The 26907-nt window shown below is 43.8% G+C and overlaps 1 protein-coding gene across 1 annotated transcript in view; it reads left to right on the forward strand.

Annotated features, from left to right (window-relative positions):
• card14 (caspase recruitment domain family, member 14) overlaps positions 1–26907 on the forward strand; it is a 75762-nt gene that overhangs the window by 44017 nt on the left and 4838 nt on the right. The window contains exons 12-20 of the mRNA XM_085963684.1: positions 5152–5230; positions 6387–6576; positions 8951–9074; positions 14079–14322; positions 16369–16432; positions 17491–17617; positions 19696–19857; positions 20330–20454; positions 22012–22127. Of these exons, the coding sequence (XP_085819810.1) occupies positions 5152–5230; positions 6387–6576; positions 8951–9074; positions 14079–14322; positions 16369–16432; positions 17491–17617; positions 19696–19857; positions 20330–20454; positions 22012–22127 (1231 nt within the window). The remainder of the gene's footprint in view (positions 1–5151; positions 5231–6386; positions 6577–8950; positions 9075–14078; positions 14323–16368; positions 16433–17490; positions 17618–19695; positions 19858–20329; positions 20455–22011; positions 22128–26907) is intronic.

The raw sequence follows: 26907 nt of genomic DNA on the forward strand, positions 1-26907 counted from the left end.
ACTAGATTGAAGGAATATGGGCTCTGAGCTAATTGCCACAAATGCGAGTTTTTCCAGAAGCAGATCTTGTATTGTGGCCACGTTATTGATAAAGAGGGGTTACATAAGTCCCCTGAAAAGATTGAGGCAGTAGTCAAGGCTCCAGCACCGGAAAATGTGTCACAACTGAGGTCGTTCCTCGGGCTGGTGAACTACTACCATAAGTTCTTGCCGAATTTGTCTACCGTACTACACCCACTGAACACCCTACTGCAAACGGGGGTACCATGGAAGTGGAGTGACGAATGTAAACGAGCTTTCCAGAAGAGCAAAGAATTGATCACATCAAAAGAGGTGTTGGCTCATTTCAACCCAGCACTACCAATTCGGTTGGCGTGTGATGCATCACCCTATGGCATTGGAGCGGTGCTGTCGCACAAATTCCCGGACGGCTCGGAGAGGCCAGTAGCCTTTGCATCTCAGTCACTAACCTCAGCCGAGTGTAACTACGCCCAGATTGACAGGGAGGCCCTCAGCCTAGTGTGGGGAGTGAAAAAGTTCAATCACTATCTGCACGGGCAGAAGTTCACCTTGCTGACTGACCACCAACCATTTGTCTCCATCTTTAATCCAAAGAAGGGCGTTCCGGTGATGACTGCGCAATGGCCACAAAGATGGTCCCTTTTTCTAGGGGCGCACCAATATGAAATCGAGTATAAGGGCACGAAACAGCATGGAAACGCTGATGGGCTATCACGCCTGCCACTGCCTACTGCGGAGGAAGCACCAGCAGTGGATCCTGTCGAAATATTTCATTCGACTATAATTGAATGCTTGCCAGTAACTAACGCTGGTATAGAGAAGGAGACCCGAAATGACCCGACACTGTCTCGGGTATATGATTTGACGGTGAAGGGATGGCCAGCACATGGCGACTCACTGTTGCCAGCATTCTCACCCAGAAGAGAACAGCTGTCAGTATGCCAGGGGACCTTGATGTGTGGATCCCGAGTGGTAATTCCACCCAAGTTAAGGGAGAGAGTGCTCAATGAGCTTCATGAAGGTCATCTGGGAGGGGTGAAAATGAAAAGCCTTGCTAGGGCTTATGTGTGGTGGCCGGGGATCGATCAGCAAATCGAGGACCTGACAAAGAGCTGCTCAGGATGCCAGAAGATCCAAAATGCACCACCACATGCCCCTCTACACCCATGGGAGTGGCCCTCATCTCCATGGCAACGGGTGCATATTGATTTTGCTGGTCCATTCATGGACTCAATGTTTTTAATAGCCGTGGATGCGCACTCGAAATGGCCTGAGGTGATCAAAATGTCCTCCACCACCACGGAGAAAACTATTGCAGTCCTACGGACCATTTTTGCCAGGAACGGCTTGCCAGAGCAGATTTGCTCTGATAATGGACCACAGTTTGTGTCCGAAGAGTTTCGAAGATTTATGAAAAGGAATGGGGTAAGGCATTACACATCCACCCCGTATCATCCAGCCACAAATGGATTGGCTGAGAGGTTCGTACAAACCTTTAAGAAGGCAATAAAGGCTATGTACAATGACAACATTCCACTGCAGCACAAGGTGGACAATTTCCTGTTCACCTACCGGAATGCGACACATGCAGTCACCAACCAGGCCCCGGCCATGATGTTCTTTAACCGAAGGTTGAGATCTCGTCTGGATTTGCTCAGACCAAATGTACGAAGAGATGTTGAGAATAAGCAATTCCAGCACATCAATGAGAAGCCGACAAGGAGCTTCAATGTAGGGCAACCAGTCTTGGCCCGCGACTACCGAACAGAGAAATGGCAACCAGGAACGATATGCACACGGCAGGGGCCACTAATTTACACAGTGGATGTTGGGGAGAACATTGTGAGACGCCATGCTGACCAGATCCTAGAGTCACAGGAACGAGTCAACCCCATGTCTCGGCCATACGTACCTGGTGAGGAACCCGACATACAGGTCGCATCTACCTCAGAAACAATAGCATTGGAAGCTGATGAATCAACTGACGACAGGGTGTTAGAATCGCCTCCGCACCAAGAGCGAGACACTCGGGAAAGGCGTTATCCAGAAAGAATCAGGAAGCCTCCCCAAAGACTGAATTTATAAATAGACTATTTTCAGTTAATGTTGCATGTTAAAAGTGTTAATTGTAATTAGTTTGATATTTAATTGTTAAGAGTGTTATGGTACTGTTAATCTAAAAGGGGAGGAATTGTAATGTATGTACCTTTAAGGGGAGAACTACTTTTTACAGCTCCTGTATACTGTAGTACCGGCAGTGACCACACCTGTATATAAACCCTGAGTAGTGATCTGTATAGTTAGTTCTAGAGTAACCCTCATTCAGTAAACACCTGTTGAATCATTCCCTGCAGTCTTGTTGTCTAATTATTGAAGGACACAACATCAAGATACACAGATCTAACAGCCCCCAGAGCTAAGATGGCGGCTGTCTGATCCTCCATGGCAGTAGTGTAAGCTGCTATGGAAGCTGTCAGCAGAGGCCCCACTGTCATGTTTATGGAGCTGATCACTCACTCCATGTTGGACAGAATAATCTCCATGCTCTGTGCGAAGACCTGGCACAAGGTGGAGCCGGACTCCTCCATACCCTGAGCCATTGCGTGCAAGCTCATTGGCAGCTACCCAGTGCATCTAGCATTTCCCGGTGCATGCCCATCAGTCTTCTTTATTAGCCTGGGCCCTTGAAGTCTGCATCTGTTCTCGGCAGCAGAGCTAGCGTGTGATCTCGCCCTCTGGCGAGCTGGCACCTGTGGTGTTCTATTCCCTGCCCTAGGTCCTGCACACTTGTGGCCAGTGATTCACCATCCTCTAGCCTAGCTTCTAAGGTATGCCTGGTGCCAATCTCTCAACTGGTACATGCTCGGGTCAGCTGAAGCGACACTACATCTTCAGGAAGCCTGGCCTCCATTTCCTGTAGTGTCACAGGGGGCACAACATTTTCAGCACCTGAAATGAAAGAGAGGGACGAAAATTAGGTTTTAGTTGAAGGGAAAGCAGGGAGAGATGAATAGATGCTGAAAGCAGCTGTAGTTTGTCAAGGAGTGTGTAGGGTGACATAGAAGTAGGAATAGAAAAAGAGGATAAGGTCTGAAGAAACCCTGCATGACATCTCCTTCAGCATTGCCACACGCCACGGCCACGACTCTCCTCCTGCCCGCGATGGCCAGTATGTTTTCTTCCACAGGGAAAGGATGTGCAGGCATGCTTGACCTCCTCCAGTCATGGCCCCCTGTCATATGTTGTGCAAAAGACCTCCTCCTGCAAGAAAGAAGGGAGTGTTTTAGTGACATCCTTCTGAGGTGTTTAGAGAATGTGTCTGTCATGCTCTAATAGTTTGTATGTTTTATGTAAGAGGAAGTACGGGTTGCAATAGTGGTGAGAGTAGGAAGCGCAGCGTGTGTGGGTCAAGGGAGAAAGAGGTGGAGTGAAATGTTGTGCAGTGATTGTAGGAGAGTGAAGGGTAGTGGGGGAGGAGAGTCTTGTGAGTAGTGAGGCTGGAGATGGTGGATGTGTGAGCAGGCAGTAAGAGAGGTAAGTGTTAAGATTCTGACCTTGATAGCTCTGGTGGGGTCATGAACTTTTTGCTGCATTGCAGTCATGTCCTTGGAGCTAAGCTCCTGTCAATAAGCTCCTCTGTAACCTCTTCCCACTGGGACCACATGAACAGGCAAGTGTAGTGCACACCACCAACTACCCCCCGCCACCCCCCCCCCCCACCCACCTTACGCCTGTTTTCGGGCACGACTGAATTTCTAGGCCCTCATCTTGAGTGATTCCAGAATTTTTACTTCCACGATCCTATCTGGAAGCCTATTTTGGGTACTGTTACTTGTTGCATGATGGTGCTTCCTGACATCTGTCCTGAATTTGACTTTTACTAGTTTAAAACTATGCTCCCTTGTTTTGCAGTCAAGATTTATCTTTCTTTTTAATTCCAAATTTAACGTTTCTATTTTGTTTAATATATTATCTACCTCTTTTAAGGTCCCATCTGATTCAGCACCTTTCTGTTAGCTTTATTCATTTCTGCTCCACAATAATTGGGCATGCTCATTCTTGAGTCCACCATTACTCCCAAATCTCTTTCAGCTAGTTCAGCAATATCCATTAAGTGGGCTGCACATTCTTTCTTTCACCATGCACTTATCCACATTGAATTTCATCTGCCATTGTTCTGTCCACTTGCAAATTTTCACCAGCAACTTTTGTAGTTCCTTGGCTCCCTCACCAGACTCGTCTGCCTCCCCCACCCCTCCTGCTCCCCACGTAACAAGAGTGACTGCCCTTCAAAGTAATTCATTGTAATATGAAGCACTTTGGGGAAGCACTGTTTGAGAGATATGTTAAGGTGCTATATAAATATAAACTCTTCCTTTCCTTCTTATCTGTCAATTTTACCAAATTGCATTTTGTTTCTGAATCGATTTTATGTAGATTAGGTATAGCATGGGCCCTAGCGTCAATCACTTGGGTATTCCACTCAGTACATCTCACCACCCTGATACCACCTTAATTAGTTCCTCTCCCTGGCTTCCTTTCTTTCAGCCAGTTCCTAATCCATATTCGGGTTTTACCATGGATGCCTACTGAGTTAAGCTTCTTTAGCAGCTTTTCGAGTGGAAACTTATAAAGATCATGTAAGGAACCTTGAGCTCAAACCCACATCCTTTCATGGCGCAATGCACCTCTGCACTAACACCGCACTGCCCATATATTGATGTATGTTTAACAGTTCCAGATAACTTGTGTAATCTGTGGGTGTGAGATGAAGCACCAGTTTCAGAGATATTTTTGGGCCATGCTTTGCAACATTTAAACTGACAATTTCAATGAATAACAACTAATAGTGATTATATCAGAGTAGTGTGGGAATGCATCTTCAAAGTCAGTAATATTAGAGCCAGTTGTCTGGCCAAAGGTTGCAAAGAAAGCATTCACCGTATTGTGGGTGCACAAACTTAGTTACAATTCAACTTAAAGCTAATTAAATTATCAACATTTAACGATACTTTTCAAGTTTGCAATTCAACTTCTACATTAGAGAAACTGCACTGAGGCTTGTAAATACAATGTAACATTTCAGCCATTAGCGTAAATCATATCTAAATTGTGTCAAATTCATTTCAGTACCATTCAAAAAGCCTGAGTCATCCACTCAAACGTTATTATCTATGACTGGAGCCACTCCACCATCTGAACAAGACTGGTAAACAATACATTTTCATTTACTTAAGTAGACTCGATGTATTTTTCAAATTTCTTCTTGTGTATCGCTGAGGAGAGGCAAAGAACAATTCTGCTTTCAACAGAGTTATAGGAGCAAGCACTCAATAAGTATAGGTCTCATAACCCCCCACTCCCTGCCCCAACCCCAATCTCCCCCTATCACTGCTTGGATAAGACGCTTTAATCCTCAATCTCAGAGGAATATTCTGCACCCTCTCTTCATCCTTACAGCTATTTAACCAAAGTGATATAGTTGTATCATACATGGTTTTGTACCATAGACTTGTCTAGAGACTGCCCAAACGTATTTATTTTATGTCCATCAACACAAGGCCTGTGCTCTAGTGTGATCCATCTCTCTGTCCTCTCGATCAAGGTTGCAATGGTGTCTATGTCAAATCTGTGGTAACTTCTATAGCAATAAATGTTATCCCACAGTGCTGATATAACTGTGGGATAACATTGTTACTGGTAATGTGTCAGCTTGGTTGAGTTGGTAGCATTCTCATCTTTGAGTTAGAAGGTCCACCAGGATTTGAGCACACAATCTAGCCTTCAATATGGGGGGAAACAGGACGTGCCAGTAATGAACATCTCCCAGATTCTCTATTTATTTAAAGTCTTGTTTGGTCACATAATTTGACTTTGCAAATTCCACCATGATTTATAGATCATATCTTCAGTAAACATTATATTCAGCCTCTCCAAACAAAATAATCATTTTTAACCAGCTTCCTGCCAATTGGGTGGGGAGTTGGAGGAGAGAGACTGCCAAAGGGAAAGGAGATCAACAGGAACATCTCCAAATATATCTGGGTCAACCGTTACCCCAACCATATTGTCCAGTTTTTACAAAAATAATCCCAAGTGTTGCCTAGTTACATAGTTGACTTTATCTGGTACCATAGCATCTCACATGATGTAAGTCATTTTGGTTTCCTTAGTAGAGGCATTACCCTCATTCTGAGAAAGTGAAAATATCTGACAACAGTACGGTTTATATACTTGTTTATATTTTGGGGGGTTTATTTAATCGTGCAATATAAGTGAAGGGGAAATTAAAGTAACAAATTCAGAAACTTTCCACTAGAATCAAATCTAATTCCTGAATTTCTTGTGATTTTTTTTTGCCACAGGCCCTTCCCACCAGGACCTCCGCAAATGAAGTTAATGAGCAGAATATCTTTACTTGAATTCAATGGAGACAGCATCCTGGATCAGATTGAAATCATTGGCGGGAATGCAACTGGGGTTTTCATTCACAAAATCAAATCTGCCTCTCCAGCGAGTAACAGTGGCCTTGAGCCAGGATCTCAGATCATGATGGTAGGCTTTCAGACATGCTGCAAAAAATGTTTGGTCTGCGTACTTTGTTATTGAAACAAGATGAAAGCTTGGAGTGGCAGGTTTACACAGACGACAGATCAAAAGTGAGGGAGCTATGCAGTGCTTCTTTAACCCCTGTGAGAAACCAAATAACTCACAACTCAAGTGTCATCCTTATGATGGTCTTTCACAAAAGTTAAAGAAAGACTTAGAATTTACTGTCGCTGCTGAGATATTTTTTTCGATCTTATGAATGTGTGGTTCATGGTAGTTGAACTTTAGTTGAATTCTATATGCTACTGCTGACCATTAAAATGTATTCTGTATGTGTAAAGGATGTTTTTTGATTTCCATTTGTGTAAAATTACATTCCTGGACTGTGTGTGACACAGCACATTGATGACATTTAACTGTAAAGTGCACATTTGCACTTTCAGTTCTCCAGACGGTGAGCTCCCTGCCTTGGTCCTACCACTGGGGAGAGGTTATGGGAAGGTTTCTCTTGCTCGTACTCCTTCAAGAGATGTTGGAATGAGTCATTAGCCCACCCTCCTGGCTGTGAAATGCTGTGTAGTGGGAAGGGATCTACAAATAGGGGTAAAAGTAGTTCTGTAATAATATCATTTTTGTTAATGATATATGAAGTCAAACATTTTTATTTTGAATACTTATTTCATTTTACTGGTTTCAGGCACTCTGATAGCTCATAAGTAAAATTTTGGGGGGTAGAAATTCATCGGCGCCTGGTTTTGGGTGTGAAGGTAGCGATGTGGCCTCAATGTGCCCCCAAACTGGGTGGCCAGCAATTGGGCTTCGGGGGTGGTGGGTGGTTAGGAGAACAGTGGCAGAAGTCAGCAGGAGTGCTGTGCATCTGGCAGGAGCACACCCACCCCTCCTGGCTCCGCATGAATTTAAAAATCAAATATTAAAACTTACCTCTTCGATGATGGCCAGTTCCTCGGCCCTATCCATGCCTGGGAAACCTGACCTGGTGCCTGCTCCGCTCTGGCCAGCCCAATTTCTCAGAGGAGATCTAACGCAGGTGATAGGCCCATCATTAGCATATGCCAATTCATTAAATATATTCAAGAAGGAGTTAGATATATTTCTTAAGGCTAAAGGGATCAAGGGATATGGGGAGAAGGCAGGGACAGGGTACTGAATTTGGATGATCAGCCATGATCTCATTAAATGGCGGAACAGGCTCGAGAGGCCGAATGGCCTACTCCTGCTCCTATCTTCCATGTTTCTAGGCAAAGGATCTGATGCCTATTTTCAGCTGCCATCTTAAAATCATCCAAAGCCAATACGCCGCAGACGTTTTTTAGGTGTCCTTGGGGTGCAGAGCATAGCCGTCTGGAAAACGGGTGCGGTAATAACTAGTTTCTACCCCTCTGTCTCTGAGCCACAGAGATAAGTAAGGTCCTGGGTTCAGTCTTCAGGCTGTGCTGAGTTAGCTGGGTTGGCAGTAGGGTCACAACAGTTAATGGCAGCGCCTCGAGAGTTAGACAAGGGAAAAAGCCAGGAGTCCAGCTCCATGCTATACAATGCAATTGCAATTGAATGCACGTGTGGGTGGATGCTGGATGCTAGAAGTCTGCCAACACTCATTATTCAAGATGACATATGAATAATGGCTACATGGGCGAGGTACCAGAGTGCAACCATCACCCTGAAGCTCCATGGAGTGAGTCAGTGCCTTCAGGAGCGGAGGAGGATGAAAAAAATTCAACTATAACTACATTCTAATGGCAGCAGGAGTAGAAATTCAATCCTTTTCCCCACCTCGCATTTTAACACATGCCTGAATGCTCATACAAGTTCTCACTTGTTTCTGAAATGCTGAGATTGACCACATCTTCATGTTGTAATTCATTTGTGACAATAAGTCAATGAAATAAAGTGACAATAAGTCAATGAAATAAAGTGACAGTCATCGGGATGTTGTACACACTTGTGTAATTATTCTCACTTTTGTTGCACCACTTTCTCAGGTGATGTCAAACATTTCCATACCATCATTCACGTTTTATAACAAAATGCACATTCAGCAAATATCCGACCTTGGTGAGAACATGTCCCACTGATTCTGGCTGTGTCCCAATATCCAACCTTGGTTACAATATGTCCCTCAGATTCTGGTTGGGTTCCAAACACCACATTATAATGAGACTCTATTATACTCGATTATACTATAATACACTGGTATTCCCTACTTGTACCATTTTCAGATCCATCCCTTGACTTCCATTAGAAGTCTTTTTATTCAAAAACAGTGGTATAAATGTTCATATGTTATGTTGAACAAGGTAATTGTTTGGCTGTAAAGAACTGAAATCTTTCTTGAAGACTACTTATATTGATGAATCTACAGGTGGAATATAATGGCAGAGAGCAAAAGAAGACCATACTAGAGGATGCCAGTTTAGAGGAGGCTGTTTGGACCTTGAAGCAAATTAAAGGGATGTGCTGTTTGACCATAAGGCGCAAGGGAGAGGGTGAGTGCCACAACAAATGGAATAAATACTGTGCTATTAATCCAACAGTCACTAGGATATGAAGCAAACTATGCGGCATGTGTTCCAAACATATTCAAATGCGCCATCCATGATTACAAAAAAGATTAAATTAATAACATTTTACAACCATTAAGAACAAAGTATAAGAGGGAGTCGCTGGGCCCTTTTAAAAAATCAGTTATAAAGATTACTAATTAATGTTGGATATTTTGTACTGTTGTTGTGATTTTGTTATTTCAATTTGAATAGTGAGAAGATTATTAGGGTTGCTCGTTAATTGAGTTATTGCAGCGAGCAGTGTAGGAAAGTGGAATTATTGTCAGTTAATCCACTCTGCTCAGTAACTTTTCCAAACCACGGTTTCTAGTGACGTTATCAGCTGGTTAAATGAAAACATTCACAAAATTATTAGAATGAAACAAAAGAGTGTTTGAATTAATCGCAATTCTCCATAACATTGCTTGTATAAGAGAATCCAGATGGTAAAACACTTCAAAAGTATGAATTCCAGTTACTTTTTTGTCTCCAGTAAATTATCACATTGCTGTGCTGTGGAATTATAACAGAATAAATTCATAAACTAAACCGCCCATATATTTAATTTGGTGTTTAAAAATAACATTTTTGAATTTTGATGTGACAGTGAAGGTGATATTTGGTTGGGGGAAAGGAACTAATAATAATCAATATTTTCTATCTGGAATACCTTTTCGCTGACTGTGGAACAAGGTTGGTGCCAGTCTTGGAGATAGCATTTACAGCCGGGAGTAGTTTGTCAGCTAAAAGAGGCCATGTGGAGGGGAATGGCAGTATAAAAGCTGGAAATAGAAACATAATGACGATATTGGAAAAATAAGACCTTCAGTGCAGTGTTTGTGTATTTTTTAACAAACGTTACTCATCCAGATTGCTGAAATTTAAATCTGTACTACAGCAATGTAAAAGACTCCGGAGCAGAGATGGATTGGGAAGAAAGAAAATCACAAGTTTAAGTCTAGGATTTGACTGGCATTGTATGTTGGTCCCATGCATTTCAAAATGACCACCACCCTCCCTGAATCATTTTCATAGTTTTTATTTAACCCCAGCCATTAAACTATTTCTTCCAACACCAGCCACATCAAACTCGATTTTGCTCTATGAATTTACAGGCTATGGGGAATTAAAATGGGGACAAATGGGATGTTTTCACCATATTTATGGGACCATATAGTTCAAATAAGTGATTTGTTGGGGCAAGTGAATTGTTTCCACTCGGAAACCATCCTATTCATGGCTGTCTTGACCTTTTAAGCAAAATTCCGGCACTTGGGCAACAAATTACACTACATGTGGTAAGTACGCAAATTCACATAAGAACATAAGAAATAGGAGCAGGAATAGGCCACTAGGCCCCTCGAGCCTGCTCCGCCATTCAATAAGACCATGGCTGACCTTGGGCTCAAAGCCACTTCCCCACCCGCTCCCCATAACCCTTCGCTCCCTTATCTTGCAAAAATCTGTCTATCTCCACCTTAAATGTCTCTGGGGCAGAGAATTCCACAGATTTACAACCCTCTGAGAGAGGAAATTCCTCCTCATCTCAGTTCTAAAATGGCGACCCTTTATTCTAAAACTGTGCCCCCGAGTTCTAGATTTCCCCATGAGGGGGAACATCCTCTCTGCATCTACCTTGTTGAGCCCCCTGAGTATTTTACATGTTTCAATAAGATCACCTCTCATTCTTCTAAATTCCAATGAGTATAGGCCCAGCCTGCTCAACCTTTCCTTATAAGTCAACCCCCTCAGCTCTGGAATTAACCTAGTGAATCGTCTCTGTACTGCCTCCAATGCAAGTATATCCTTCCTTAAATAAGGAGACCAGAACTGTACGCAGTACTCAAGGTGTGGTCTCACCAATACCCTGTACAGTTGTAGCAGAACTTCCCTGCTTTTATACTCCAACCCCCTTGAAATAAAGGCCAACATACCATTTGCCTTTTTGATTACTTGCTGTACCTGCATGCTAACTTTTTGTGTTTCATGCACAAGGACCCCCAGGTCCCTCTGAACTGTAGCATTTTGTAACCTCTCTCCATTTAAATAATAATTTGCTTTTTTATTTTTCCTGCCAAAGTGTATAACCTCGCACTTTCCCACATTATACTCCATCTGCCAAATGTTTGCCCACTCACTTAGCCTGTCTATGTCCCTTTGCAGATTCTTTGAGTCCTCTGCACAACTTGTTTTCCCACCCATCTTTGTATCATCTGCAAACTTGGCTACATTACACTCGGTTCCTTCATCCAAGTCATTAATGTAGCTTGTAAATAGTTGAGGCCCCAACACCGATCCCTGTGGCACCCCACTAGTTACCGTTTGCCAATCGGAAAATGACCCATTTATCCCGACTCTCTGTTTTCTGTTAGTTAGCCAATTCTCTATCCATGCTAAAATATTACCCCCAATTCCGTGAGCTCTTATCTTATGCAGTAACCTTTTATGTAGCACCTTATCGAATGCCTTCTGGAAATCCAAATGCACCACATCCACTGGCTCACCCTTATCCACCCTGCTCGTTACATCCTCAAAGAACTCCAGCAAATTTGTTAACCATGATTTCCCTTTCATAAAACCATGCTGACTCTGCTTGACTGCATTATGATTTTCCAAATGCCCTGCTACTGCTTCCTTAATGAAGGACTCCAGCATTTTCCCAATGACAGATGTTGGGCTAACTGGTCTATAGTTTCCTGCTTTCTGTCTCCCTCCTTTCTTAAATAGGGGTGTTACATTTGCGGTTTTCCAATCCGCTGGGACCTCTCCAGAGTCCAGGGAATTTTGGTATATTGCAACCAATGCATCCACTATCTCTGCAGCCACTTCTTTTAAGACCCTGGGATGGAGGCCATCTGGTCCAGGGGACTCGTCATCTTTTAGTCCCATTATTTTACCAAGTACTATTTTCTTAGTGATAGTGATTGTCTTTAGTTCCCCCCTCCCTGTGGCCCCTTCATTATCCATTATTGGAATGTTGTTAGTGTCTTCTACTGTGGAGACAGATACAAAATATTTGATCAGAGTCTCTGCCATTTCCCCATTCCCCATTATTAATTCCCCAGTCTCATCCTCCAAGGGACCAATGTTTACTTTAGCTACCCTCTTCCTTTTTATATACCTGTAGAAGCTCTTACTATCTGTTTTAATGTTTCTTGCCAGTTTACTCTCATAATTCATCTCTCTATTATGTTTTTAGTCATCCTTTGCTGGTTTTTAAAAATTTCCCAATCCTCTGGTCTCCCACCAATCTTGGCAACATTAGAAACATAGAAGATAGGAGCAGGAGTAGGCCATTCAGCCCTTCGAGCCTGCTCCGCCATTCAACGAGATCATGGCTGATCATCCAAACCCTAGCACCCAGTCCCTACACTGACAGCCATCCCACCCAAGCCCTATCCCCGTAACTCTGTAACCCCACGTATTTTAATCACCCCTAACACTAAGGGCCAATTTTTATCATGGCCAATCAACCTAACCCGCATATCTTTGGACTGTGGGAGGAAACCGGAGCACCCGGAGAAAACCCACGCAAACACGGGGAGAATGTGCAAACTCCACACAGACAGTCACCCGAGGCCGGATTTGAACCCGGGTCCCTGGTGCTGTGAGGCAACAGTGCTAACCACTATGCCACCATGCTGCCCACGTATGGCATAGTGGTTATTGTATGCCTTCATTTTCAATTTGATACCATCCTTTACTTCCTTAGTTAACCATGGATGGTGCTCCCTTCTCTTAAAATCTTTCTTTCTCACTGGAATATATTTTTGTTGAGACTTATGAAATATCTCCTTAAATGTCCACCACTGCATTTCAACTGTCTTACCCTTTAATTTATTTTTCCAGTCCACTTTAGCCAGTTCTGCCCTCATGCCATTGTAATTGCCTTTGTTTAAGATCAGGACACTGGTTTGAAATACAACTTTCTCACCCTCCAACTGAATTTGAAATTCAACCATGCTATGATCACTCTTTCCTAGAGAATCCTTTACTTATGAGATCATTTATTAATTCTATCTCATTACACAGTACCAGATTCAAGATAGCCTGCTCCCTGGTTGGTTCCATTACATACTGTTCTAGGAAACCATCCCGGATACACTCTATGTGCTCCCCAAGGCTACCATGGCCAATTTGATTTGTCCAATCAATATGGAGATTAAAATCACCCATGATTATTACCGTACCTTTTTTACAGGCCTCCATTATTTGTTGATTTATACTCTGTCCAACAGTATTGTTACTGTTCGGGGGTCTGTAGACTATGCCCACCAGAGACTTTTTCCCTTTATTATTTTTTATCTCCACCCAAATCAATTCTACATCTTGATCTTCTGAGCCAATATCACTTCCCACCACTGCACTGATCCCATCCTTTACCAACAAAGCCACCCCCCTCCCTTTCCTTTCTGTCTATCCTTCTGAATTGTCAAATACCCTGGAATATTCAGTTCCCAGCCCTGATCACCTTGCAACCATGTCTCTGTAATGGCGATCAGATCATATCTATTTGTGCCGTCAACTCATCGATCTTGTTAGGAATGCTGCGTGCATTCAGATATAGAGCGTTTAACTTTTATCTTTTTGCCATTTCTCACAGGATCTTATGCCACACCAAATTATTTGTTCTAATTATGTTTTTTTCTCCAGACAGAAAAAATTAGAAATATATGACAGTGAATCAGGAATATCTAAATATTAGTCCTGCATGTTCTGGTACATGTTGAAGACGGTGTTGCTTAAATTTCATACTTTATTTGATCTGAAGTATTTATTTTTCTTCTAATACAATATTGCTTGAAGTATCACAGTTAAATTTAGTTAAAAATGTTAAACCTCTTGTGATTTTGTATCTTCGGTTAAACGTCTATGTTGAAGTTAAGCTGTGGTCTAAGAAAGCAAGCCAACCCAGAATATATGTTGTGTTGTGCTTTATTTAATCAGTTTACCAAACATTGGTGGAAAATATTGAGAAGAAGATTGTTACCTCTGGTGATTCATTCTACATCCGAGTCAATGTAACATTTGATAAGGAAAGTGGAGCCCTGGGTGGATTTACTGTCCAATGCAATGAAATCCTGCATGTCACTGACACCGTGCACAGAGGCAGTAGTGAGTGGAGAACATTCAGAGTGAATCCCAACACAATGGTTGACAAGGACGGTGGTACTATTCCAAATTACTACCGGTAAGCATGTAACATTGATGATACTCTCGGTACTGGCAAACCAGTCTTTGTGATCTGAACCACAGTAAATGTGTTTTATTTAGAGCATTGCAGCATTTGTGGCAAATTTTTAAAATGCTGAAAATCATTTTTATACACATCACGTTTGCAAATTTTGGTGTCTTACTAGCTGGTCGCTGGGAGTTGTGCAAATATGGCCTGCGATAACTATGCTCCTGGTTTTTGCCTCCTCTGATGAAGTGATGTTGAGCCAATGTCAGACATCCCCTGCTGCCTCCCTTCTAGGAAAATCAAGTCTGTGCTCCTGCACTCAGTGACACTGTGCATTAATGCTCTAAAGTATTGGACGATTTAACATGTTTTGCTGCAAGAAACGTTTGTGTTTGCCCTTTGAATATCTCTGACTTGTGTCCCTGGTGGGTCTGGTTCTGCACAGGGAGGGCCAAAGCGCAACATTTCCCCTTATATTTATTTTTATTCCATTTTTTTCTAGTAATTATTTTCCCTTTGTCTCATACATTAGCATCCCATAAGAGAACAGTTATGCTCATTTTGTAATCGGCTGCTAGGAGGTGAATTACTCAGGTTGACTCACACACTAATTCTTCTTATTCTCTGTATAAGATCGGGGACTTAGCCTGTGAGGAATGATGCTGTGAATCTGGCTCCCATTACTCTGAAATAGTGCTTTAAGACTGTGGCCTAGAAATTCAGTGGCCTGCGCCACCAGTTTGCGCCCAAAGAGGGCTTTTGCGCCACTGTGCAAACCTACCGCGATATTTAGTGGGGCGCTAATGGCGGCGTTAGCCAGTAGCGCTGCGCCGCCACCGATGACGTCATCGGTGTGCGCAGCGCCCCGCTATCACCCCGCTGGCCATATTTAGTCGCTGCCGCCTCCCCCGCGCCGGCTGCAAACAGCGACCGGTACACGGGGCCTACCTGTGCCGGTAGTGGGGCGAGTTAAGGTGGAGGTGCGGCCGGCCGCTTTTTCGGCGGCCGCCTGCCCGTACCTCCGTCCCCGGCCTCCTACACCCGCCCCCCCCCCCCCCGCGGCATTGCCGGCTGTTTCCAGAGAGCCCGGCACTTCTCCTTGGTGCCGGGTTCATTTGCCGGCACTCGCGAGCGGGGATCGCGCTGTTGCAGGCACCTCCCCCTTAAGAGTGAGAGGAAGGCCTGCAGTACCGCAGGCTGCCGTGCCGCAGCGGGTGGCGCTGCGGCACTTTGCACGCCGATATTCAGTTTCAGCGCCCCAAGTGGGGCGCCGAAACCCTTGTTTAGCGGCCGGCTTCCACTTGGGGCGCTGAAACTGAATATCCCGCTGGCGCAAGTGGCTCCGCGCGCAGCGGTAATTCCGGCGCCCAGGCGAGCTGGGCGCCCCTAACTGAATTTCTAGGCCTGTCTTCCTTGACTTAGGGTTTCCGAATTTACTGATGAGATTATATCATATACTGCATGGCCTGGGGACATCGAAAGCTTAAACCTGACCTAGTCTACAAGCCAACCAACCTGTTTCTGCACCCCAGCACCCAACTGCATTGGTCAGGTGCCAAAGCTATAAAAGTGTTAAATAAAGCTTGCCCAATGGTTCAGTTGGTAAAACCAACATATAACTGAACCATACAGACCAGAAGGTTCTTTGTTTAATTATTACTCTGTACTGAGTTAACTAATTTCTTCCAGGTGGCACTTGCAGCATTACAGTTAGCCTCAGTAATCTTGGGCTTATTAATTTAAATACTGAAGTCAATACGTTGTGGAAAAACTAGAATGACTTTGAATGGACTACATAAGTTTAAAAAATGATGCACCCTCTCTAAACCATCTTTGTAGTATTAGTTACCCCAATGCTGTTGGGAACCACACAGATTGAAAAGTCCCAGGTTCAATTCCTGACCTATGCTGAGTTAGTTCATTTCAGTCAGGCGTGCTGCAATTGGCCTCAGCTAAGGAGGGGGAAATCATGCAGGATTCCTGCTTCTGAAGAAACTTATTTATCAATATTCTGTCAGCTAAAGATGTAAGTGTGAGTGTCTTGTTTCTGTTTAGGGCTCAGCAGCTGTTGATTGGGATGATTCAGAACATGGCTCGACAGATTCCATCAATTAAAAAGGTGAAATGTAATATACTAATCAAAGATAATTTTAAAAGGGCCTTCACCAGTACAATGGTGAGATTTTATCAGCAAAGAGTGTAAGATAGATTGGAACAATAGCAAAATACTGCGGATGCTGGAAATCTGAAATAACAACAGCAAGTGCTGGAAACACTCAGCAGGTCAGGCAGCATCGAGGAGAGAGAAACAGAGTTAACGTTTCAGGTTGAACCGAAACGTTGACTGTTTCTCTCTCCTCGATGCTGCCTGACCTGCTGAGTGTTTCCAAGATAGATTGGAAACCCATTAATAATTCACACAATAATAAAACAGTTCCTGTTCTTCTGATGCAGTTCGGTTTGTATGTTATGTTCTTTATACTGAGACTCAGCTCCATAATCTGGGCCCAGTGTATGGATTGGATGGAGCTGCCTGCGTTACAGTGCTGGATTTCAGCAGGGCAGTTCCACAGCTGTACTTAGAAGTGCTACTTCACACAATGCATGTTTTTTTTTGCATATATGGTGGGTAAAACAGATGGGCATTGGTACAGGGAAGATGTGATATAGAGTATATGTGATTGAATCAACCTTCTCCTGAGCTTGGCCTTTTAAAATAAATAAATAAATAAATAACACCTATGATGCATGTACAATCATATTTAATTCAACCTCCAAACGGCTGCATTACAAGCCATAGGTCTCGGTGTAAAAAGCATATTAATTATATGAACTAGGAAAATTATGCCACGCTGCACCACTGGGGCTGGAATACTAGAAGCTGAGGACTGAGAGAAGCTGTGCTGGTGACTGAGGAGCAGTGTTTGTCTCACGTCTCTTGGTGGCATACATGTTCCATACATATACATATGTACATAACATTGTGCAGTGTAAGTGAGGCAGATGCCTTACTGGCTTAACTGTTTACTTAAGTCATTTCACCCATTTAATATATACAATAATTCATCACATGAATCATTTAACTCATTAAAAATATAGATACATTACTTGCTGTGTTTCAGGTCAGGTGTCATGCCTACTCTTTCCTAATACTCTGTGCCGTGCTTGTTTTTCCAGCGAGATCGGAAATCAACTTCTTCAAGTCAAAATAAACTTGTGCGCATAGTCAGCACTGATAAAAGTCAGAGAAATCCACTCTGGTTATCATTCGACTGTGGCACCATCAATCCCGACAAAGAACAAGGTAAGAATCGGCTGTCACAGACTAAAGTAGATCTCTTATCATAACAGGTTGTGACCATTTCATTTATAATGGCCCATAATTTGCGGTCAGCGGCGAAGCAAAGGCGTTTGCCGCTGGCCCCGAAGTAAGCGTCCCACAAAGATCTCGCGATCTCTGTAGTGAGAAGTTCAGCTTTTCCGAAGCGTAATTGAAATCGACGCAAGTTAATGGGGAATCCCTAACACGAGCTGCTGTGACGTCATCAAGCTGTCTAAGCAGCCAATCACAATGCAGAATTTTCACAGACAGCGAACCAGGTAGTGGGTAAGCTCCTTTAAATGGCTAGAAATTTGGCTCCTTTGCGCCTGCCATTAGTGGTGCTAATGGGGCACAAAGAGCCTATCGCCTGGGGGGGGGGGGGGGGGGGGCGAAAAAAGTGCCTCCTGAGAAATTTGGCGGGGCATTGCTGAGGCACTACCCGATAGCAGTGTGCTTCCACCAGAAGCGCCCCAGGCCACTGCGCTACTGGCAATGACGTCATTGCCGTGCACTGCAACCCCTTAGCGCCCCGCTGCGGCCCCTTACCGCCCCGCGGTAGAAATTCAGCTGCGTCCCGCGAGGCTGTCGCGGGCGATGTCAGCACCAGCCTCGCGAACCGGGCCGACCTCCGCTCACTGGGTGGTATTTAAAGGGGAGGTGCGGCTGTGACCCGTGGCGCCATTTTATTTATTTGGCCGACCTCCAGGTCGGCCCTCTGTGGTGTGTTCCTGACTGCCAGCACACCACCCGACACTGTGTCTCGGCACCGGGCTGCTGCCATGGCACCACATCGCCCTGGTGGCCTAGTGTGGACCATCGGAGGCCCTGCAGAGTGCGCAACAGCCCTCCCCTTTAACTGAAGGGGTGGGGCGTTCGCGGAGCACAGCCGATCACGCCCCGACATCACCTCGGTTACCACCTCACCAGGAAGTGGAGCGCCTGACATTGCGCTCCACTTACTGTGCAGGGCAGTAAGCCGAATTTAGTGGCTGGGGCAGTAATTCCGCGCCGGGCGCTAAATGTCCAGCCTTAACTCGGTTACTGCCCCCAAACGAGGAATAACCGAATTTTGCGCCCTTTGATTCTAACTTTTTAAAAATGTTAGAGAGCAAAACAAAGATTGGGGCTCTCACATGGGGAAAAGGCCAAGCTGAAATAAAGATGAACAAACGTATAAAAAACATTTTTTTTTAAGTTTCTTAAATTTTAAATTTTTATTAAAATGGATAAATTTGACACCCCACAAAATTAAAATTAGTTTTTCAGGGCCATAACCTTTGTTTAGCAGTCAATACGCTGTTGAACCCTCAGTTACACCTAATCCAAAAGGGTCAAAATTTAATTGGGTTTATAACAGCGGTATTACCGCGAAAGAGCCAAAGTATTTGCCAGTTTCCATGATTTGACAGATTACATTGATTGCCGGCTCTGTGGTTGGGGGCGGGGGTGGGGTGGGGGGGCGGTGGTGGTTGTGGGGGTTGGTGGTGGTTGTGGGGGTGGGGGTGGGGGACCCACAGCACAGCCTGTGGAGGAGCAGTGAATGACAGACCGCAACTTCAGGATTTCCACGTTAGGCTGTGCATACGCTAAATCCTAAAGTTGTGGTCAGTTTCAAAGGCGAAATGACAACAAACGCTGCCAGTTCGCCGTCATCAGGACCGCAAGTCTTTAAGTGATCATCATTCAAATGGTGATTTGACCATGCAGTAAAACTCTTCTAATATAAGCTGGCTAAGATCAAATTTGAGCACAAGATTGCCACTTCTATTAAAATCCCTAGCCTTTTGCAGTAGAGAGCAACTGCAAATGTACAGTTTTTCCTCTATTGGCTGCAATTCATTCTGTGAAGAATCTGACGTTCCAGATGGCATGAACATGGCATTTTTGGGTTCATCGGATATTAGTTGATGCTCCCTCATATCATGAGCACGAGCTGGGTACCAGAACTAGCACACAGTGCCACTCATTAAGTTTATTATTTATATTTTGCATTTGAATCCGGAAAGTACACATCACAATTATTGCTTCTATTTCTAACATTTTAACATAATTTATTCTAGATGACCAGCCTGCTGGCAATTGCTTTACTTTAATGCCGTACTCACTAGTCAGGCCCTGCCACCCACCATCTCTGCGGCCAGTGATCATAGCGCCCACGCGAATTGGAAAAATTGTGCTCGAGAAGCTGAAAGACCTAACAGAGTATGAAAAGTGTAAATCTGGTAAGAGTCACAAATATATTACAATTTGCTGAAGAAAAGAAACAGAAATGATGATTTGTTTTATATTTCCAGTGAAGAGTTCTTTGAGACAAGAGACATTTATGCTTTTAGGCTTTGTTTTAATTTCCATCAATGCTGGAAATCAATGGAGGAGATTTTACTCTCGACCTGACCTGGACGAGACCTAATCTGAGAGTGCATGGCGTAGACAGTAGGTCGAAAAGTGTTTCATTTCACTGACATTCCGCATCTTGATAAGCACACGAATTTTACAGTAAACCCCAACATATATGCATGGAGTACCCAATCTGAAAGAAACTGCATATTGCAGCTGCAGATTCAAAGATATTTGAATATTTGTCTAAAATCTAGATATATATGGTAGAGGTTCCTTTAATTTGTAAATTTCACGTACTCGCTCATAATAGTCTATATATACTCAATAAGAACTTGTAATCTTTATTTATTTTAGAGTGCTTGAACAATACTGAGTATTCCGAGAAAAACAAAAAAGGCGATATTTTGGGTGTGACAGAAGTACAGACCTCACTTCGCTCCTGTTACACACGGAAGGCAGTAGAGACTGTAGTTGCTAAGGTAATATTGGTGCTTTCATGCATATTGTTGTAACTAATTTGGGTTTTGGTGTTCTTTCTTTCACTGGCTTTTTGTTTACCATTTTTGCTCTCCCATTGTTGCCCTTCCCATTATATCCCTTCTTTATCTGTGGTTTCTCTCCATCTACTTCATGACCAGTAGATGAGGGGGAGTGCTTCTGCTAAATAGGATTAACAATTCAGCACTGCCACTTTTTACTCTTCCCATTACCCTTGTGTTTCCCATTGCCCTTGTGTTTATTATCTAGTGAGTTAGTCAAATAATTGGCAAAGCTTACTGAATTGTGGAAGACAAATATGAGTATCACAAGAAGATGAGATTAAACTTGTGAGCTTCTAAATCAGGTCAATGCTCTACCACAGAAACTACCAAAGTTTGTTGGTATATTGGTGTGTTTTATCTATCCACGGTTGTTTTAAGAACAAAAGAAACCACAGGATAAGTAACGTCCATTTGTCCCATCAAGCCCTCAACTCCTATAGATAATATGTACGCCACCCAACATGAACTCCATTTAATCTTCCGAGGAGGAAAAACGCAAGTTAATCAGGTTAATTTTATTTAACTTCAAGCCAGCACCCCAGAAGGTGAAAAGGCAAAGGAAGGTTTACTGGATAATTAACAGGAGTGGAAAACTTATCTGATGTTTCCCTTCCTAGCCTAGTGACACTGATACCAATTGAAGCACTCCGCTGCTGAGATTAACGAACTCTGGAATAGCCAAGGATAAAAACTGAGACCTTTCATAGAAACATAGAAATATAGAAAAATAAGAGCAGGAGTAGGCCCTTCGAACCTTTCTGGTTCATATGGCTCAGTAAAGCAGTAGGCAGTGTGTATACCACTGAGTTAATGGGGAAAGCTTTGTGATGCGTTTCTAAGTTAATTTTCATTCACATAATCTTTCTTTTTCATTTGTGAATTTTTTTTGTTCTTTTTCCATCTCCCTTAACCCTTTCTCTCCTGAAGGTAATTTCTCTTCCTTCTTGGGATACAGTTTCACAGGTATTGGACACCCTCCAATACCTCATCCAAGTGGCCGTTTTTTTCATTTGTGAGCCTAGGCAGTGAATGTCGGCAGGCCATTTGACCTGGGGGTGCATCACGGCCAAGCTTAATTCTGTTTTCAACTGACATCAACAAACGCATATTTCCAGCTGGAGTCACTGGATAGTGTTCAGGAATGGAAACACTGGCTGAGTTCCTTACCCTGAGCCAATTGCAAAGTTCCTACAACTGCCTCCAATGACATCAGTTAACTCAGCTCAGCCCAGAGATTTTAACTGGGATCTTCCAAGTCAGTATGGCTCTGCTACTCACTGCCTTAACTAGCTGAGCTATTGGGAGCGCCCTCCTAAATTCTAATCGACATTTGCTGTTGGGCTGGCTGTAATTTGTATTTATTTGTTTTCAATCTGAAACAACGGTTTTAATATAAATTTGGATTAAGTTGATTGATTGAAAAGTTGATTGAAAAGTTGATTGAATGAAAATCCTGAAAATAATTGCTTTCGTTTCCATGATGTTTAATTACAGAATGTCCACTGCCTACTGGAACTTGGTCTGGACTGTGTGAGGCGGTTACATGAGGTGGAGATCTATCCCATTGTCATTATCATCCGTCTCTGTGAAAAGAACATTAAGAAAATTAAGTAAGCCAAACTCTATTGCATGGACTAATGGGAAAACTGAGATCATTCTTGAATCCTAGTACGAATTTTATTCACTGTTTTGCATTGATCGCAATTTGCAAATGTATTTGTCTTCCAAATATTAGCTTATTGAGTGCAGAAACTGAGCTGTTATAAGTGCCTGAATTGCAACATTGATTGTACATTTATGTACAGTTTTCTTTCAATGACTTTTTCAAAGTTGTCAACAAACTGAATATAAACAAAGTGGCCTTCATGCTGTTGGGGACAGGTAACATGGCCAGAACAGGGGATTCCAGCCTGGCCTTAGAAATGCAAAGTGGGTTGCACTCAGAGGTGGAAGTAGTCATATTCACTGGGGAAAGCAGCAGCTTCAGTAGTCACGGACTCTGACTTTACATCAACAGTGCACACACAGGTTTGTTCATATACTGTTACATTAAAGAGAATCTAACTGATTAAGGACCCCCCTCCCCACCTCATTTTAAATGAAATGATTTCTATAGTAACACCTGCTTCGGTAAGCAGTTCTTTAATATAAACGCAGCATTACGAAATTCCATATATGGTCAAACAAACTCTATGTAACTTACATGTATGCAAATTTATATTGTAGGAAAGTTTTCATCATATCCTATTCATTTACATTTGGCTCAATGCAAAATAGAGCATTTGTGTGCACCTGTATATACGGAAGCTGTAAGGCACTTTCACATTAGCATTTGTTCAATTCAGATCACAAGAGAGCAGCATCAGTGCACAGGTTCCCTGTTTCTGCACTGCTGACGCTGGCTCCCTTACTGTCACGGGGGAATCTTGGGTGTGATAAATCCATGTAGGGAGACAAGGAACTCGAAGAGGCGAGGTATGAGGATTAATACGAGTGCTTTATTGAACGACTGCGAGACAACCAGGCAGGCCTGCTTCCAGGCATTGCACCTTTGCTGACCTTAGCAGGAAGCTAACCCCTGACCTTAACAGGAAGCAACCCCTGACCTTAGCAGCAGCATTGGCTACAGCACCACCTGGTGGATAACCTTAATCATAACATCCCAGATTACTATATCCCTCCACCCTTAAGATTTCAGTATGAATTTCTTAACAAACAACCATTCCTAAGGGTCACATAAGAAGTCTCCATTCACCATGTTCCATACTTGACAAATCGAACAGGTCAGTATCAATCTCTGGTGGCTTGCGAGACCTTTGTGAACGTCTGACAGTAAAGTCTCTGCTTGTTTGTGGTGAAGCCACCAGCTGCTCCTGAGCAGTGCTCGGAGTATCTGACTCTGCAACGATGGTTTCCTCTTGACGAATGGGTTCCTGTGGAATGGTCTCTGTCCCTGGTGGTGGCACCACAGATGCACTTGGACAACTGGGGGCAAACCTGTCCTCAGCCATTGCATCTGGAACCTTCATTTCAATTTCCCTTTGTCTGGTAAGTATCTGATCTACATGTCTGCGTACTACCCTACCATCACCCAACATGACCTTGTATGATACGGGACCGGTCATTGAGTCTATGAAGCCAGGAATCCACTTGGGTCCATAACTGAAATTCCTGGTAAGGACCGCATCTCCTTCTCCAAAACTTCGGCTCTTTGTTCTTTTGTCATGGTTCTCTTTTTGTTTGTTTTGTCTGTTTTTCATTTTCTTTTTTAGGTCTGGGTGGACAAGGCCAAGAGTGGAGCGTAGTCTACGACCTAATAACATCTCAGCAGGAGAGAGTCCTGTGGTGGATTGAGGTGTTATTCTGTAGCTGAACAGAACCCGTGACACTTTGGCTGCTAAACTCCCTTCTGCACTTTTTTTCATCATCTCTTTAAATGTTTGTACGGCTCTCTCCGCAAGTCCATTTGAGGATGGATGATATGGGGCCGAGGTCACCTGCACTATGCCATTTTTTCTCAAGAACTCTTTTGTCTCTGTACTCACAAAACAAGTGGCATTGTCACTTACCACGATCTCTGGTACCCCTTGATTACTGAAGCTCCGACGCAGGCAGTCTATAGTAGTAGTGGCGGAAGCAGAATTTACAGGATAAACATCCATCCATTTGGAATGTGCATCAATGATTATGAGGAACATCTTCCCCATGAACGGACCCGCATAATCTAAGTGCAATCTTCTCATGGTTTATCCGGCCACTCCCAGGGGTGGAGAGGAGCCGCTGCTGGTGCCTTCCGGTGTTCCTGACAAGTGCTGCATGTCTTGACTAGATTTTCTATCTCCTCATCTAGCTTTGGCCACCACAAGTAACTCCTAGCCAAGGCTTTCATACACGAGACCCCAGGATGACACTGATGTAGTTGCTCTAGGATAGACTGTCATGCTGGCTGTGGAATAATCACTCGTGCGCCCCACAACACGCAACCATCCTACACACTCAGCTCTGTTTTCCTGACACTGTAGGGTGTGAAGTCAGCCCCTTCCGGATGCTGTGGCCATCCCCTCACCACATATTCTCGAACTCTAGACAGTACTGGATCTTTACCTGTCCATGTTCTTACTTGCTCTGCAGTCACAAGTGCTGTGTTAGTGTCCTCCAACATCAACACTCTGTCCTCTGGAGCTGCACGGATAGGTGTGCCTGGCAGTGGAAGACGGCTCAAGGCATCTGCGTTCCCATGGTACTTGCCCGCCTTGTAGACGATGACATACTCGTATGCCCTCAACGTCACGGCCCACCTCTGGATCTGGGGTGACACCATCTGTGGAACTGCTTTCATTTCATTGAAAAGAGAGATGAGGTTTATGATTGGTGCATATGGTGAACTTCCTGCCATATATATACTTGTGTAACCTCTGTAACCCAAACATTACTGCTAACCCCTCTTTGTCTAACTGGGAATAGTTTTTTTCCACTGGTGTTAGAGTTCGGGACATAAACCCTATTGGTCTTTCAGTTCCATCTTCCATGCAGTGTGAAAGAACTAAGGTGAAGCGTCACAAGAGAGAATGATGTCTTTCTCTGCATTGTAGTGAACCAGCACATCCGACGACAGCATCAGTTTCTTGGACTGTTCAAATGAAACCCCCTGCTCCTCTTCCCACTGCCACTGTGTCTCCTTGCACAGTAGTTTGTGAGGAGGTGCTAAAACAGTTGACAAGTTTGGTAAAAACCTGTTATAATAGTTCAGCAGTCCCAGGTAAGCTTTTAACTCAGTCACATTTGTAGGAGCAGGGGCGTCCTGCAGTGCTTGTACCTTCTCCTTGAGTGGATGGAGCCCGGTGGCGTCCACTCTGTGTCCCAGGAACACTGCCTCATTCCCCAGGAAAGTGCACTTACTCCTCTTGAGCCGGAACCCTGCCCTCTCCAATCTCTGTAGTACCTCTCTCAGTGTGCTCAGATGCTCCTGGTCGGTTCTTCCCGTCACCAGAATGTCATCCAGATAGATGGAAACATGTGGAATCCCTTGCAGTACACCTTCGATTGTCCTCTGGAAGATAGCTGGACTAGATGAGACACCAAACGGTAAGCGGTTATATGTAAACAAGCCCTTGTGTGTATTTATGGTGACATACTTCTTTGATTCGTCATCCAGTGTAATCTGCAAGTAGGCATGACTCATATCCAACTTTGTGAATTTCTTTCCTCCAGCCAGGTTTGCAAAGAGATCCTCTGTTTTGGGAATAGGATACTGCTCTAGTTTGGACACCCGATTGACTGTCAATTTATAGTCTCCACAGAGTCTTACCGAATTGTCTGGTTTTAAAACAGGTACTATGGGAGCTGCCCATTCCGAACATTTCACTGGCTCCAGTATGTTCTCTCTCAATAGACGGTCAAGCTCAGCCTCTACCTTTGGCTTCATGGCATAAGGCACAGGTCGTTGTTTAAAAAACCTTGGCGGTGCCTCCTTGTCTACATAAATCTTAGCTGGGGGGCCATTAAATGTGCCAAGTTCCTCCTTGAACACATTCTCATGTTCACTCAACACTTCTTGCAAAGTCAACTGTTTGTCCGCATCTATTTGATGTACTGCTCCCCCGTCTAATTTAAGTTCTTTTATCCAGCCCCGACCTAACAGGTTTGGTCCGGTACCCGATACTATAGCTACAGGTAGCTGTTCCACTGTGTCCCTGTGTTGCACAGTTACCTTAGCTGTACCTAATGTCGCTACTCGTTCACCTGTATATGTTTTAAGATGCAGGGAGCAAGGCTTTAACTCTGGAACTTTTGCACGGTTCCACAATTTTGAGTACTCTGCCTTGTTCATTATGGTTACGTCGCACCCTGTATCCACTTCAAAGTTCACCTTAGAGTCATTTACTGTCAGTTGCAATGTGATAGTAGCCACTTTTGGAATGTTCTCTAACATGCCGTACATTATGAACATGTCCTCTTCTTCCTCAGCTTCCCCGCTGATGTGGTGTGCTCCATGTTTTTTCACTTCTCTCCCTTGGTTTTGCTGTCCTCCCCCTTTTGCTTTGGATTCCTCCACAGGTGATTTTGCCCTGCAAGCTCGTTTTATGTGTCCTTGTTTCCCACACTTGTAGCACTTTTCCTCCAGAAACCGGCATTCACTCGCCAGGTGATCGCCCTTGTATCTATAACATGCCTTCACATGCTCACGTTGTGGTTTCTGACACGTTTAACTTGTGCACAACAACCTGACCTGCAACTTGCGTAACATTAGCCCTGTCTGAACCCTGTATTTCTTTTACATCTCGGTTCACTGTCTCTATGGCTTGAGCAAGTTCCAATGCTTTTTCATAAGTAAGCCCAGTCTCTGATAACAATCTGCGCTGCATTCGGTCGTCCATTATTCCGCAAACT

This window comes from Somniosus microcephalus, chromosome 21, assembly GCF_052327205.1.
Source record: "Somniosus microcephalus isolate GS21.2 chromosome 21, FLI_Smic_1.0, whole genome shotgun sequence".
Lineage (NCBI taxonomy): Eukaryota > Metazoa > Chordata > Chondrichthyes > Squaliformes > Somniosidae > Somniosus > Somniosus microcephalus.